The sequence below is a fragment of the Gracilinanus agilis genome, chromosome 5 (genome assembly GCF_016433145.1).
Source record: "Gracilinanus agilis isolate LMUSP501 chromosome 5, AgileGrace, whole genome shotgun sequence".
Taxonomy (NCBI): Eukaryota; Metazoa; Chordata; class Mammalia; order Didelphimorphia; family Didelphidae; genus Gracilinanus; species Gracilinanus agilis.
In genome coordinates, this window is record NC_058134.1 from 40,890,226 (window position 1) to 40,907,740 (window position 17,515).

Below are 17,515 nucleotides of genomic sequence, written 5' to 3' on the forward strand. Positions count from 1 at the left end.
ATAATGTAAGCTCGTTGGGTGCAGGGACTGTTCTATATCTCTTTTTGAATCTCTAGCATCTAGCCTATTGCCTGACTCATAGAAAATACTTAATAAGTTTGTTGATTGACTTATAACTCTCCTTTTCTGGAGAGAAGGGGTCTGGATATGGCTAGATTGCTTATCTCTCTCTCTCTCTCTCTCTCTCTCTCTCTCTCTCTATCTATCTATCTATCTATCTATGATTAGATCTACATATCTCTATAGATCTAGATCTATGAAGATATTGATCTAGATCTAGATATATATTGATTTAGTTCTAGAGCTCTATAGATTTAGATCTATATTGATCTAGAGCTAGATCTCTATAGATCTATATATGGATATTGATCTAGATCTCTATAGATCTATATCTACATGAATATTGATCTAGATCCAGATCTCTATAGATCTATATCTATATCTATATCCTAGGTATCAATATATAGGACCAAGGAGGTGAGGTCAGGTCATTATTTTAAAGCCAAGGAACCACTGCAGTTTGGAAGGGGAACATCCATTAAGAGCCCAGACAAAAAGCAGTTAGAAATTGAGGCAGCAACACTGTGTTCTCTGATCTATGAGGAAGTCACAGTCATTTGGCCTGAGAGAAATAGGTCAAACACCTCCCAGAGCAAGAGCCTGCTAATAAGAGCTCAAAGGCTCTTAACTTGTAACACAAGTCAGTGAAATGTTAAATTAGAAGCACTTAAGTGAATCCAAAAGGGGACAGAACCGTTCTGAGCCATAGAGTAAATAACAGCTTATTGCTACATGTTGATATAAGGACACATAATGGCCCTGAGAAAGTTATTTCAGGGCACTGACCAGCAATCCTGGTTAGGTGAAATTTTCTGAAACGATGCCCTACACAGAGTTAAAGGCTCAAGAGAGATTTGTCAGATGATAGTTCAAATTGCTGCAGTCTGTGCTGATAGATAGCATTTATATTGACTTTGCATTCATTGATCTGGGTATTAATTTCTGCTTGCCTTAGTTTCCTTGACTACAAAAAGGGAATAATAATAGTACCGATCCACCAAGGTTATTGGGAAGATCAAATGAGACAACATTTGTAAAGGGTGTTTAGCACAAAATCTGGCACAAAGTTAGGTGCCATAGAAATACTAGCTCCTGCTGTCATCTCCCACCTTGCTTCATCCAATAAGAATGTAAGCTCTTAGAGGGAAGGCACTAAAACAAAGGTTTTAGCCTTTGTATCCCTGGTGGCTAACATCGTGCCTGTAACATAGGAAGCATTTAATGTATGATTGTTGAATGAAGTTAATTATGATGGACAATTATATACAATATTGCTTTAAGGGTTACAAAGTACTTTACATCCATTGGAGTCTCAGAAAAACCTTGCCATATAGATATGGAAGGGAGTAATAGTACCATTGTGTAGATGAGGAAGTAAAGTTTCAGAGACATGGATTGACTTAGCTATGATTATACAGGTTGGCAATGGCAGAGTGGAATTTGAACCCAAGTCTTTCTGGCTAAGATGTCAGAATGGGATTTGAACCCAAGTCTTCCTGGATCAGAGTCTAAGTCTCCATTGGCTACATCAAGGTGAATGGCTATGTATGCCATAAAGAGTATAAATATAGCAGATTCTATTCCCAATGCATAAGCTACTCCTTGGTAGAAAGTTAAATGATAGGATTTTAGATCTGGAAGAGACCTTAGAGATTATATAGTTCAATTCCATCCTTGTACAGATAGGAAGACTGAGGCCAAGAGAATTGTAGTGATTTAGACAAGCTCACCTATGTATTGATACTAGGTCCTGTAATAAAAGAATACAAATCACCTTGAATGGGAAGAAGATGCAAAGAATGAAGATGGAACAAGCCTTGTACTTGGTCAGGATGGACTACTTGTCCACCACAAGCCCAGACCCTGGCTTGAATTAAAGTGGGAAGAATTTGCCAGGAAAATCAGGACAATTTTGAACAGGATAAGGGAGCAAATACTTTGAGTCACATCTTATAGGATCAGAGATTTGTGGCTGGAAGGGACCTTGGAAGCCATCTTTTTTAACATGCTCATTTCATAGGTAAAGATGCTAAGGCACAGATAAATTAGCTAATAACTAAATAATCTTCCTCACAACAATACTTGCCTAAGGTCATACTATAATGATAGATTTGAGAGATTTGAACCCAGGTCCTCTGACACCAAATCCAGGGCTTTCCACTGTTGTGAGGGTTTATTTAGCAATTAATTTAGTAATAGTGTTGGACCTAGCAGGAAGGGCTGGAGGATTCCAAAATGGAATGAAGGAGCAGGAAGTGGGCTTGTGCTCTGAGAGAGACTCCATTAGTGGTTGGACATAACTGTTGGTAACCCTGGGAGATATCAGAGTTAGGGAAAAACTGCATCCACCATCCCACATTGTCTCTCTGGTGTCTATGAGCATGCAATTCTCAAAGATAACTTCTCTGGAAGTGTCTTGAAGATTACTGGTGGCAGGTGAATGAATGAGTGTGATAGGATCTTTCTGGTACTCTTGGATTTCTTGGTAGAATCTTTTGTCCCACTGTCTATTGCTTAGAGTTTTATAAAGATCACAAGCCAGGATTAATCAGATAACAGTATGCAAGGCACCCACAGTCCTGAAAGAAGCAATTTAACATCTCTGTTTTGGATGAAAGCTGGGCAAGTGCAAATTGTAGTTTCAAATATTTGAAAATTGATGATAAAGTTACTAGGCCCAGTTTCACTGGTTTGGTGACAAGGGAATTCTTTTTTTTTCAGAAAGAAAGAGATATTTGAAAGGTTTTTATTAGAGAGAAAAACCCAGGTGAAAAGAAATGAAGCTGATTTAAGAGAAACTTAAGTAAATGAACACAGCTGTCTCAGAAGGGACAAAGTCAATCTCTTGAGGGAATGACTTTTTCCTTATCATGGCTTCTAAAGGAAAAGAAGGAAATCCAACTTGAGGTAGTATTTGCTATTTTTATCCCTCTCATCCTTTACTTAAGCAGCAAGACTGCTGTCATCTTATGCTCAGGCTTTTGTTTTTTGAAAACTTCTTCTTTTCCTACCATTCTTATCCACCTGAGGAAGTAGAGATTTGCTCCTGGAGGGGATAAGATATTTGGCAGCAGTGGTGGATTTTCTCAGTAAACATTTCCAGTATCAGCTACAAGCAATTTCTAGGTCAGATGATTGGATTTTGAGGTTTTCTAATGGACTCTTTCCTCTGACTTGCAAGAATCATTTTCAGGAGAACAGGATAAAGAAGAGGACCCCATTCATTGGCCATATTCTGAAAACAACAAAGAAATCAACAATGCTCTGTCCAAGGTATTGAATTCTCTTTGGATCAAGCTAAAAAATAAAGGTGAGCCACTTAGGCTACTAAGAGTAGTCTTCATTCTATAGATCTTCCATGCATATCTTCATATTCTTGAAGGATATAGACAGGATGCAGGGACTGGTGGCTTGCAACTCTCACACACTGGTTGCTTTGCTCCCACCCTCTCTTCCTGCCAAGGTCCTTCTCCATCAAACTATCTCAAGACTAGAGTCCAGTTGTCAGGACAAGATGCCCTTTAGGAACACCAATTTACAGAGAAGGAAATCGTTGAAGTTGACCCTATTTTCTTAATGGAAGATAAAAATGGTAGTCTTTGGAATTTCTCCTTTTTTAAAAACTCTTACCTTCCATCTTAGAGTCAATACTGTGTATTGGTTCCAAGGCAGAAGAGTGATAAGGGCTAGGCAATGGGGATTAAGTGACTTGCCCAGGGTCACACAGCTAGGAAGTGTCTGAGCCCAGATATGAACCCAGGACCTCTCATCTCTAGGCCTGGCACTGTATCCACTGAACCACTCAGCTGCCCTCTAGTCTTTGGAATTTCACAGAAAAAATCACTCACAGATCTAGAGCTAGGAGAGGCTTTAAGAATAATCTAGTTCAACTCCCTCATTATGCATGTGAGAAAACTGAGGCCAAGTGAGGTTAGTGACTTGCTTAAGACCACAAAGAAAGTGGACAGGCTTCAGAGATGGGTCTTGAGTCTAGGTCCCCTGAAGAGTGGTCTTTCCACTGTACTATGCAGTCTCCTATATGTCTAGCCAGATGCAGAGAAAAGAAACTGGAATGCTCAGAAGGGCTGAAGTTTTCAGAATCTAAACAAATGTATCTCATAGATGTAGACACTATTGCCTGAGTCTGGCCAAAACACTGGAGTTGGATTGGGGGAGGAGGTAAATGACTCATTAAGGACCAAAGTGGGCAAAAGATTTTGCTCAGCCTGAACACTAAGAGAAACCAACTTTCAAGATTCTCAAGGTATTATTAGGGGCCAGCGCTCAGCACTGCCTTAATGAAGGAAATCACTCCATTTGAAAGGGAACTTGGGTCCTTCCCCTACTTCTCTGAATTGTTGTTCCCCCTCCACTTTTGCCCCATTCTGAGAGGTCAAGGAATGGGGACATTCTTGGAATATTTTGACTTTCAAAGTGCTTGCATTGGATATGGTGACAATCCATGAGGATATGATCAATGACCTCTGCAGTGTTGAGTCCAAGTCACCAGGATCCTAATCCCTCAATGTAGCCCCATCTACCCCCACCTCAAGGTAGAAAAAAATCAATATGTAGTCTAGAGGGCAAGTCCAGTCCTCTAAAGGGTCCAAGGAGGACTTCTTTAGAAAAATGTCTCATTGCTTTCTACCACAGTGAAGTTGAACCTATATCCTCCCCATGTTAGAGACTAGAGCTGTCCCTACTAATTGAAGAACAGTTAAATGATGTTACTCTCATTGAAGGCTGTAGAATCATAGAAATTTATCATTACTAGATTGTCTATGGATAGATACTGTTATCATCATCATTTTGTAGTTGAAGAAATTTAGTCAATCAGAAGTTAAATGACTTACCCAAGGTCACATAGAGTGAAGTTTAATTTGAACTCAGTTCTTCCTGACTCTAAGTCTAGTACTCCACCTAGTTGGTTGCCCCCTTGAATTAAGCAGTTCTACCTCCAAAACATCTTGTGCAGCTGTCCTCTTCTCACTACTTATGGGACCATGACTCTAGCTCAGGCTTTTATCTTTTCTCTCCTGGGCTGCAATCTAGGCAATAGCCTAATTGTCTCCCTGATCCTAATCCATCCAATATCCTCTGCCACAGTGATGTTCCTAAAGCATAGGTCTAACCAGGTCACTCCCTTGCTCTATAAATTCCTATGATTTTTGTTACCTCTAGGATTAAATATAAATTCCTTTGGAAAAGTCCTGCATGGCTTTGCTCCAGATTAGCCATCCAGGCTTATTACACATTGCTCCACTTTGCATATTGTACATTTCTTCCAAACTGTTCTTTCTGATATTCCTTGAATCCTTCACTCCATTTTCTGTCTTGTCTCCATTCCTTGAAGACACTGCCTCCTCACCCCACTTTTGAAATTCTGGACTTCTTTGAAAACTCCCCCGAAGTACCATCTTCTACACCAACTCTTTCCCCAACTCCCCAGCTGCTATTTATTTCATATATATTTTGAATCTAATGATCCCTCTACATATTTTTTTATCTTAATGGAATGTAAGCACTTTGAGGGCAGGGACCATTTCAATTTTGGTTTTGTATCTCTAGCACCTAGCATAATGCTTGGTATGAGGTAAATGCTTAATAAGGACTTGTTGATTGATTAATTAAACAGTCCCAAGTGTGGAGTGCCAACTTTATCAGCATTCAGGAAAACATCTTCACTTTTATGAGGCAGCAGCAGAAGCTTTGAATAATGCCCCAGAGGGAATTACAACCCCTGAAGGGAAGAACAGTCAACAGTAATGCCATTAATTTGGACTGCTTCTCCAAATCAGGTCTCTTAACATTTATTATGGATTATTTTTAGTAAAAAATGTATTGATGCTTTTTTTATATTACAATCACTTGCAAATATACCAACCCACACTGACTTATCCAGTAAGGCATTCTTTATAACAAAAGAAAGCAATTAATAAAAAGCAACTGACATATCCATCAGGTTGGGCATTATACACAACATTCTACATCCATAGTTGCCCCATCTCCTCATTTCTCCAAGGAAAGAAGAGAGGCACATTTCCTTATTTCTCTGATGCTAAGATCAGTCTTAAGAATACATAGCATTTTGCTTTATTTTATAATTGTTTTGTATTATATCAATGTAATAATTTTCTATTTTCTGAATCTGCTCATCTTAATGTTTGGTTAATAAATATCTTCTCATGTATTCCTAGATTTCTCATAATCATGTTTTTCTTAAGGTACAAAAATGTTATATTATGTTTGTATGATACAACTTATTCAGCCATTCTCCAGCCTCCATTATAACTCTTTAACTGAGACTTTGTCCTAATTTTTTTTTTGTTCCAGGTACTAAAAGATTTGCAAAGTCTAGATAAATTCCAGACCTCATGGAGTTTTATGTCTAAAAGAGAACAAAAAAACCCCAAAACATTTATGTGCTAACTTCCAAACAGCCCCACTGTGACTAATATGCTCATTTTACAGGGAAAAGAAGAGGAAGTTAACAGACGTTAGGTTACTGACCCAAGATCATACAGCTATTAAATGGCAATACTGAGACTCCAAATGGGGTGAAGTATTACCCTATTTGTGCATCATTGCTGTCTTCCTTCTCTCTCTCAATAGAGGAGGCTCTTTTCATAAATAATGCCTGGTAACTAAATTATAAGCCATTTGAAATGGGGCTTTAGTAATAAGATAAGCAAATGCCCATTATATAAAGAGTTAATATGAGGAAGGGCAAGGAAGAGGACCCTAGCCATCTGGGAACTGTGTGTGAAAGCTCACTTACCTAAACCCTTCTGATCTCTGGCATTTTGAAATGAATGGGGCTTGTGTGTAATTAAATTGTTTTGATTTTCATTATAATCCTGGCCCCCTTTTTAATTGCTTCACAGGTTTGGGAAGGACTCCTTTGCTCATTGATTTGGAATCTTTGCTCTGATTAACAGCAGTTGAAAGATAAAAAATAGATCTCTGTGTGTTTGCACACACGTGGGTGGCCAATGAATGCAGGTGTGTGTAGAGGAATCTCTTTTAACTCTGTTGGCTTTATCACATCTTCTTAAAACAGTTAATATCAAACACTTTACCTTATCATCCAATTTCCGTGCATTAAATGCCAGTTCAACATAGTCATCATTACCGGATAACTCCTCAGCAATCACCTAGATGGAAAAGGAAACATAAGCTCTGCTCTGTACCCATGAAATGGAATGACAGAAACATAACAATTATAACTGATAGTTTTCCCATTTACAAAGTACTTATCATATATCATCTGAGCTGACCATCACATCTCCTCTAGGAAGCAGGTACTATGATGCTCCTTTTACTGATGAATAAATTGAGACCCTGAGATAGGAAGTGACTTGCCCAAAGTCATGCAGCTCACAAGTGTCAGAGACTGGATCTGAATCTAGGTCTCTTCTGACCTAGACTTTTTACCATTTGTTGTTGTTCAGTTGTTTTTCAATCATGTCTAAATCTCTGTGACCCCATTGGGAGTTTTCTTGGCAAAGATAATAGACTGCTTTGCCATTTCCTTCTCCAGCTCATTTGACAGATGAGGAAACTGAGGGTGACTTGTCTAGATTGATAGTTAATAATTGTCTGAGGCTGAATTTGAATTCTGGAAGATGAGTCTTCCTGACTCCGCACCAGGAGTTCTATCTACTGCTCAACCTAGCTGCTCTTTACCATAATAGCTCAAAAAAAGGAAGTGACTACCCTGGACACTGAGTGCTATTTAAAACAGAAAAGAAATCCTCTGTATGTAGAGGCATATTCAAGGAGAAGTCACTGGCAGTTTCTTTTTCTATAAATGGAGGACAGAAGAGTAGTAGAGAAAGGGCTTACATTGCCCCAGGAAGAAGCTAAGACTGAGATTTATATTCTTGTTTCTGGGATAAAGAGTCTAAAACAGAATAGGAACAATCAAATGTAGGGGGGTTAGGGATGTGTGAAAAGCCCAAAGACTTTGTTTGGGCTTTGGAACCCAAGGTCTTATGAATGCAGAGACCTGGGATATCACCTCATGGTGGGTGGTGAAAGGAGGGGAATGTGAGACAGAGATCCTGAGAACAATTCTGAGGATGCTACTGGATAAGGAAGAGGAAGAAATATTTTCTTGGAGAACTTCCCATTTTTATTAATTATTGCTTAATTTAGATGCTAAACATTTTTGGTTCTTTAAAAAACAGTTATATGTAAGGATAATAATAATAATATGTAAGGAATAAAAGCATTTTGAGTGTCCTCTAAATTTTGATCCCTGGGGCAAAATCACTGTGTACCCAGTTCTCATGACTCTCATCATGAAAATCAATGAATTTTAATGCTTTCAGTCCTACATATGTCTGTTAAGAATTGTTTCTGGATCCTCTTTCAAAGCTCAAAGGAAGGGAGAGCTGTACTAATTATGAGAAATCTTAGACAATTTCAAGACACAATGGAGATTAAATCTGGGAACCAAACACGCTACAACTGGCACTAGGGTGATGCAAAGGGCCCGCAGGCAAGAGGTAACAAGAAGGTTTTTTTATTTGTTTATGTCTTTATTTTTTGTTCCTTTGTTTTTTACAAATGTGCATATTTTTAATGATGGAAAATTCTATTCTCCATTGTGAGTAGGTATTTATTTTATTATTCAAACTACATGTGCTCCAGTAAAATCACAATTCTCTAAAGGACATAAATGCAGAGAAGATGCATGCCTTATCAATGGCACACAAATATACTGTCCCTGCTTTGCCAAATCCCAACACAGGGAGATAGAATAGTGTGGTACAAAGACCACTGAATGGAGTCATAGGACTTTCCTCTGGTACTCCCTGGGTAAGGCAGTTTGTAATTGGGGCAGCCCATATTTTCTTTGTTTACCTTGGGCAATTACTCTCCATGGCCTGAGTCTTCATCTATTATATAATAGAATGAACTTCTGAGGTCCCTTCTCCATATAACATCCTATGATTTACAAATGATGTGATTCTGACTCATCTTTTCATATAAATTAAGGAGAAACATCTCTGGCATGATCCCATTGCACAATCAGGTAAGATCCCAAATCTGACAGTGGTATTTAAAACAGTGGCCTGGAAACCAGCTGCCAGGCTCAGAGAGGATGCCTTCCCCTCTCCCCCATCCTAGCTTGCCTTTATAAGTAATGCTTCATCCTCATTAGGCATTTGGGGACCAAGATAAATGAAAACTATTTTCTAGTTACTTTGTTCTATGGAGACACTGAGGTCTAACCCAATCAGATCAACTATTTCATTCTGAATTAGGTCCATCTGTTACAAAGTGCCCATGGTGGACTACCAGGAGACTGAAGAAGTAGTCTTTGTTTGAAGGTAAAACTAAACAGATGATCCTGAGAGATGAGTGAAAACTATGGCTCTGCCATATTTGTGAACTAAACTGATCTATATTTAGGCTACACTTCCTCCTCAAGTCTAGTTTGTGTAAAGCCCATGTGGCCAGTAATTGGAATTATTTTTAATATATATACCTGGCCTTAAACATACACTCATTCCCTCTCTTTCTGTATATGCACATGATGGTGCATATACCAGGCTGATGACCTGGGGTAAGTCTCTTAACCTCTTATTCTCTCATGAGATTTTCTAAAGCTAGAACTTATGAAATAATTATCCTCCTGAAAGAGTAAAAGGAGTTTATACTTCAAGCAGTTTGTCATATGTAGGAATCTGAAGGAATAGAGAAAATCCATATACATATATATTGATCTGTCTATGGATGGAATCATAACCTAATCATTTCTGATTTCTAGTTCATTGCTCTGAGTAATTCTGACTGTTGCTTGTTAGATTTGGAATCTTTACTGTTGAAGTGGAAGCTTACAAGAGTATGTTTCTATCATTAGAGGCAGCAAGGAAGAATGGATATGCCAGCCTCACTGGCAGAATAGAGAAGTTCAAGTTCTTCTGATACATATTGGTTATGTGACCTTGAATAAGTGATAAACTTTCAATGATCCAGGGGAACTCTCCATAACTGTAAAGTGTAGAACATCTGCATTGATAGAGTGTGCTTCCTTATTGAGGGTGCTGTAGACCCATGAAATCAAAGGTCTTCACCAGAATAATACCAATAATACACATGTGTATGTATAATTTTCAATGCAATCTCATTTTAGGGGGGAAATTTACATTCATGACCTGCCAAATTTAGTCCTGTAAAATATTTTTCACCAGCACCCGTTGCTTTTGCTAGTCACTGTAAGAAGGTCTTTGATGAAAGAAGACTGGAGGATTACCAAGTTGAGATTTCAGTCAGTGTAGGGGAAAAAAAGATATTAAATACCCACATTTAGATCCCTACCCAATAGCCTCTTGGGAGTTGGCCTAACATATTGGGTAGGCAATTAAAATTTATCACATATTAAAAGGCAGTGAAGATTTTGTAAGGTCATTTGACTGTTAGCAACAGCAGAGAATGGGTCTAGTACCCCATCAATAATTCTTTCCTCTTAAATGTTGAAGCAAATAGGATATGCATTTCTTGAGAGACAGATACTTTTCTCTCAACTCACTGGGAGGAGTCCTGAAAACAAAAAAAGCATCAATGAAAAATGGAGAGAATTTTCATCATTGTGGATCAATTGCTTTCAGGTTTAAAGTGGGAGTTCAAAGCTGCTCAGGAATAGACTTCTGAAAAGTGGAATCATTCTAGCCCTCTTCTTCTTTTCTTGTCTGCAAAGTCATCAGTTGGAGCAATTCTCCAACATATATAAAAGCTGGTTCCCTATGAATTAAAAAAATTGTACTGAATAATTATGCCAGACTCTCGGATCTAAGCAGAACATCAAAGACCAGGACTAAAGCCACTGCATATTTAGTTTAAAGATTAGACTAAAAGCCTCTGCATGTTTGGTACCTTCAAGGCAATTATTCTTAGTAAGCCAACATGGTAGTAATCTAGATCATTGAAACTGACAGCTGATTCAAAATCTTCAATTTACTTAGCAGTTTGATAGCTTCTCTTAATACATTTTTTATTAGAACTATTAAGAGTTAAAAAGACTGATGACTGAATGATCTGCCTTTTTCGTCCTTCCTATGTTATAGTAGAGGCACCTAAGTTTTTCTGGCAGGAGGAAGGAAGCAGAAACAAAGAGCATTCATGGGTGATCCAGAGCAAATCATAGGCTACTACAAATGTCTCCTCCATTCTCCTGCCTCTGATTTATTCTGACCATCTCATCAGGGACATTGACCTCATCCAGATGGAAACTTACCGTTATGGAAGACTTTCCGGCAGTGTTTCCATGCTTCAGTAAGGATTTGGACAGCTTCCTCTGTGAAACGATCTGTATAGACAAAGGGAAAACATTCACTGCATGATTTCAGCTCTGAGTTTTAGTCTAAGTACTAGAATTCTTTATTTGGTGTTCAGTCTAAAGCTAAAATAAAATCAGGACAATTATCCACAATCAGTTCTCTTATAATTTGGGGGCATTTCACAAGTATAAATTACTATTTGCTTCCTTGATACCCTTTAACTATGAAGCAAAAATGTTTTACATATAAATCAAATCAAATTAAATTGTGTTAATGGAGGGAAAATATGGTATAGCTGCAGGCTTCTGGGACCCCTCTAGGTTTTCAGTAGAGAAAATATTTATTAATTTTTGGACTAGATTAATCAACTGATAAGTATTTTAAACTCCTACTATGTGTGAGGCCCTGGGAGTAGAAAGACAAAAGTGGATGTCTCCATCCTCAAGGAGTTAATATTCTGCCAGGGGAAGACTTTAAAGAGCCTTCATTTGCACACATGGGAATACACCTTTGTGGGAAGAAGAGGCAATGGGTAGGGGGAGGGGATAGAATGCAAGACCTAAAACTGAAGCTTTTGTTTTGGCCACCTGTAGAAATCTATTTTTAAAAGTCTTCATTAGAAAGTCATCAAGGAAATCATTAGCAGCCCAACACATAGCCGAGATAAGGACCAGTAATTGAGCTTCTCCCCATGATTCAGTGTCAAGGCACAAAACAAGAACAGAATTGAGTGCCATCCATGAAGCTATTATTAGGATGCTCTCCCCTGCTCTTCTCCCCACCCCTTATTCTCTGACAAAACATTTAGTCAAGCATTAAGGTTCTGATGGATGCATTCCATATAATGCCCAATGCTAAATAACTTCTCAAGAGTCTAGTTGAAGTCAGGTGCTTAGATCAAGAGAAGGAAAACACTCATTATTCCCAGAAAGAGAGAGAGAGAGCAGTTCATCCCACAAAAGAAGAGTGAATCACACCTGCTCCAGCTGGTAAATGAAATGATCTCAAAAAACCTCCTAGATTTCTCTCTTTGTGTTAGCAGGGATCAATACCAAGAGAGTGTTATTCACCATTGCAGATATTCACCTCAAGAAGTGGTAGAAAGAGGAGTAGGATGATGTTGGTTCAAATCCTGGCTTAGACACTCTGTAAACTGTGTGACATTGGTCGAAGCTCTTCACCTGTGTGGGTCTCAGTTTCACGGGTAAAAGGAGGTGGGGTGGACTAGATCAGTGGTGTCAAACTCAAAAAATAGAAACATATTGACTTAGAAAACCACAATTAAAATGTGCTGTTTTGTATTTTTATTTATTTTGTTAACATTTTCCAATTATATTTTAATCTGAATTGGGTATCTGTGAAGCTTGCAACTTGCTCTCTGAGAGTCTGGTGCCTTTGGACTGGGTCTATGATCCCAAGATTTCAAAAGAAGAGGGGCCACAAAGAACAACAGGAATTTAGAGGGATCCATTTCAGACTCTTTGCTAAAGTCTTGACAAGAAAGGGTCTTTCAGCATCAGGAGATCCCAAAGAAAAAGGATCTATTTTTCATAATGGATACTGTCAAGGGAAACAAGATAAACTAGTTAGAGCTTTGGTCACAAGCCCGATTCCCCGTAGGAGTAAATTGTTCACTCTTAATAGAAAGAAAATTCTATTTTGTGACTTTGCCCATCCATCCCTGCCAGCATCTCCCAATTGTGTGCCCAGGGGTCACTAAGGAGTCTGTCAAGAGAATGTAGATGGATCAGTACAAACTAACAGAGAATAAGGTAATACTGAACCCTCACTGTTAGCCATAAAAAGTGCATTATTAAATAACTATATATACAATAATATATTACAATAGTATATATATACATATATATTATTGTAATATATATATATATACTATTATTGTAAGAAAGCACTTTTTAGTACACTGCTTTACACATAGTCAGTCCTTTGCATCTGAGGATCATAGATTCAAAGCTAGAAGAGATTTCAGAAGTCATAGAGTCTAACCTTCTCATGTTATGGATGAATAAAATGAGAAACTTAGAGAAACTAAGTAGCTTAATATGTTTGTTGAATAGGGAATACCTGTGAGTAGGACTGGGACAGCTCGGCAGAGCAGTGTATAGAGTGCCAAACCTCTATGGAATTAGGAAGACTTGAGTTCAAATCTGGTCTTAAATATTTCCTAGCTTTGTGAACCTAAGCAAGTCACTTAAGCCTGTTTGCCTCAGTTTCCTCATCTATAAAATGAGCTAGCGAAGGAAATGGCAAATCATTCCAGTATTTTTACCCCAAATGGGGACATTAAGTGTTAGATATGACCAAGATGAATGAACAACAACCAAAATGGTAAGGAAAGAAAGTGTGCTCATTGTAGAGATAGTTCACATGGCAGTGTTCTTATAAGCAAGTGTGTCTCATGATGGTGATCTAGCTTTGACATAGAATGCTCCACAGATCATTAGGGTTGCCTGGAACCACTAGGTCCCCAGGACCATAAATATAGGGCTAAAAGCTACTCCAGAGGCCATCTACTCCTGCCTGATTTAACAGGCAAGGAATCTGAAATCCAGAGGTTAAAGGATTTGTCCTAGATCACACTTTGGCAGATGGATGGTGTGGTGGATGGAATGCTGAATTGTACCCTGCCTCAGATCTTTACTAGCTATGTAACTCTTTTTTCAGATTCATTTTCCTTATTTGTAAATAGCTTCTACTTCACAGAGTTGAGAAAATCAAGCAAAATAGCATATTCAAAACACTTTGTGAACCTTGAATGCAATAAAATTGTAACTATTATTTTATTACTGTTACTGATTTTGCTGATACAAGTATTACCATTCCCATTTAATGACAAGAGAGGATTTTGAATTGTCATTTGCTTTGAAATCTAGTCTTTTTTCCATCATATCATGCCAGTTTTCAAATGAATTGACTGACTGAGCAGATGGTCCCTTGCTTCTTTATTCCTTGTGTGAATCCCTCTAATAGGTCATGCTCATGACGAGGATGGCCTTCCCTGCTCTTTGATCAAAGCTATGCCAGTGGCTACATTCACTTGTTCAAGAATGAATTATAGAGAAAGGACCTATAACAAAACCTAAAGGAAGTCCACAGAGTTCCCTGGATTTAAAAATGGCCTCTTTTACTTTGATTTATGAAAGCCTTGCCATCCAGAATTGGAAATTATTTATAGGTTAGTTTTTATAATTTCTCCTGGGTTAAGTAGATGCTTAAAAATGTTACCTTTACCTTGCCAAAGGGGAAATGAAGATTCAGAGAGAGCAATGGAAATCCTTTTAGAAACACTACTCATTTTGTGTGCTGGACTAAGTACTTTACATATATAGCAAAGAAAGTAGGTGACAAATTAGGAAATAGTCATCAAGTTCTATGCAATTACCTAGGGGTTGGACTGGAAACAAGATTCTTTTTGAATGGTATTCCCCGAAGATGACCAGAATGGGTGTCCTCTCTGAGAGCAGAGACTCTGCATTTCTCCTCCCCTGTCAAAATTATAAAGAGGCTATAGCTACAGGAGTCCAGATTACATAGAGGTAATCAGCATTCTTTCCTATAGTCCCAGCATAAATAGTTATTCATTCTGGGTGAGTAGCTATTTCCCAGACTGCTGAATAATATATACCTTTTCTGTAAGTTGAGAAGATCCAAAACAGTCAAGGGAATACAGGGAGCCAAGACTGCAGGAAATCAGGGGCTAACATAAGGGCCCTAGAGGAGCCTTATGAGTGATCAGAAGAGGGCAGGCACATGGGTCAGCAAATAGGAGAAATAACTTTGTACAGAGAATTTGACTACCATCTGTCCAAAAACAAGGCAATATATTCTTTCACTAGTGTCATGTGGAACAGAAGAGGAAAATGACCTTAGAAAGAGTTCCCTGGATTTTTAACTTGGATTCTTTTGTTATTGTTCAGTCATTTCAGTCATGTCTGACTCTTCATGACTCTTCATGGGGTTTTCTTGGCAGAGATACTGAATACTTTGCCACTTCCTTCTCCAGATCATTTTACAGAGGAGGAAATTAAAGCAAAATGGGTTGAGTGACTTGCCCATATTTATAGCCCAAGTAAATGTATGAGGCCAGATTTGAATTCATGAAGATGAGTCTTCCTGACTCTAGGCTTTGTACTCTATGCATTGTACCATATAACTGCTTCACTGAATCTTTTTTAAGTTAGTGATTTAAAAAAGTCTGTTACATATTCCCTACTCCTCAAAATGAGACCAAATATTCTTAACTACACCTTGGTTGGGATCCTGACTTTGCTACTGGGTACCGGTATGATTATAGGCAAATAATTTAATCCCTCTAGCCTCAGTTTCTTCCCTGGTAAAATGAAGGATTGGACTAGACAAAAGGAGAGATCTAGCCCCTGATGTCTTTTCCAACCCTATATCTATGATTCTATCACCCATGAATGTGATATGGCATCCAAAAAAAAAAGTGAGTGTTCTGAAGCTTCATTATGAAAGGCATAGTTTCTAGAAATGTGGAGGGGTTAATTATGTTCTACTTGCATATATTAAATAAAATGCTCATCCTGGGCTCTGGATTCTTTAAATTTCCATTTTTTCTGTAGGCAAAATCCCTCTAGGATTCTAGGCAGTTTTTAAAATAATTCTTGAAAGAGTATGACGAGGGTCTTTTATTGACCATGACTTTCAGGTTACCCAATAATTCTTACACTGTCTCTCCTTGATCTATTTCTCAGATCAACTGTTTTTCCAAAGAAATATTTCACATTTTCTTCTATTATTTCAATTTTTACTTTTGTTTTATTGTTTCTAATTATCTCATGGAGTCATTAGCTTCCTCTTGTTTAATTTTAATTTTTAAGAAATTATTTTCTTCAATGAGCTTTTGTACCTTCTTTTCCATTTGCCCTTAGTTTGTTTTGATCTTCCTTGTCAGCATAGTAATTTTTTATGGTCAAGTTCCTTTTTTATTGTTTGCTCATTTTCTAGCCTATTTTTTGACTTTTAACTTTATGTTAAAATAGAGCTTAAAAAATGAAAAATAAAAAATAAAATAAAATAGGGCTTTGATCACAGGATGGAGAGGGCAATCGTCCCAAGTTTCAGGTTTTTCATGCTACTATTTTCAAAGCTAGTTCTGGTGCTCAGTAAGTTTTCAGCACTTCCAAGGCAGGGTGATCTAAAGGGAGATGTGGTCACTTCTTGGTCTGTGAGTGACCACAAACACCCCTTTCTACCCTGTAACTGTGACCAGCATCTCCTCTCCTTGGCAGCTGCATGCTCTAGTGTGCTAGTACTTCTCCTCACCCTAAGACTACATCCTAGAACTGAGTGTTGTCAATGCAACAGATTCCCACACCCAGTGCTGACAAAGGGTCCCCTATAATATCCTTTAAACCAGTTGTCTAACCCCTTTACTGAATGTGAGCTGAGGGTTCCTAAAACTTCTGCCACAGTTGATGCACCATCTCTCCCCTCCTCCTGAAGGCCTGCTGCTCCTTTGCCTATTGGACTGTTTTCCATTCTCACCCCAGAGAGAAAGGCCTTTCTTGCTGACCTTCTAAGTTGTCTTATGTGTAAAATTGTTTCATCTAATCTATTTGCTTCAGAATACATTTTTGAGGCATCATTTTAAAGTTGCTTGAAGGGGAATTTAGGAGAGCTCAAGTTAGTTCCTGCCTTTAATCCACCATGTTAGTTCCAACACCAGAATCTAGATTTAAATCTGTAATACTAATAATCTTTACTTTTATAATCCACTTATTGCTTATGTATCTACATACAGGTTTGCCTGTTATATCTTTATAGGATATGAATTTCTTAAGGAAAGGATCTTATTTTCATATATTCAGCCAAGAACCAAGAGATATGCTATTATTAAATAGGGATGAAATCAATTAGATTGATCATGAAGAAGCTCAGGGCCCATTCCTTTTATGCAGTTAGCGAGATCTGCCACTTTTTTCCAGTTATATAGCAACTCCACATGTCTAAATGAAGAAGATGAAATGTTTTGTTGGCTTCTAACCTTTCCTGACTCTAAAAAGATATGCTGTTAAAGGTAGGAAGAACATTTCCCCAGGATCCCATCAACTGCTATAAAATGCATGGCTAGACCATAGGCTGCCAATGGAGTGACCAATGGAGCTGATTCATCTGGCAGCCACTTA

At 38.1% G+C, this 17,515-nt stretch overlaps 1 protein-coding gene across 1 annotated transcript in view; it reads right to left on the minus strand.

The window, feature by feature from the left end:
• Positions 1 to 17,515, minus strand: part of CPNE4 (copine 4) — a 350,799-nt gene that overhangs the window by 134,543 nt on the left and 198,741 nt on the right. The window contains exons 3-4 of the mRNA XM_044678896.1: positions 11,306 to 11,377; positions 7,140 to 7,214 (exon numbers count right to left, since the gene is read on the minus strand). Of these exons, the coding sequence (XP_044534831.1) occupies positions 7,140 to 7,214; positions 11,306 to 11,377 (147 nt within the window). The remainder of the gene's footprint in view (positions 1 to 7,139; positions 7,215 to 11,305; positions 11,378 to 17,515) is intronic.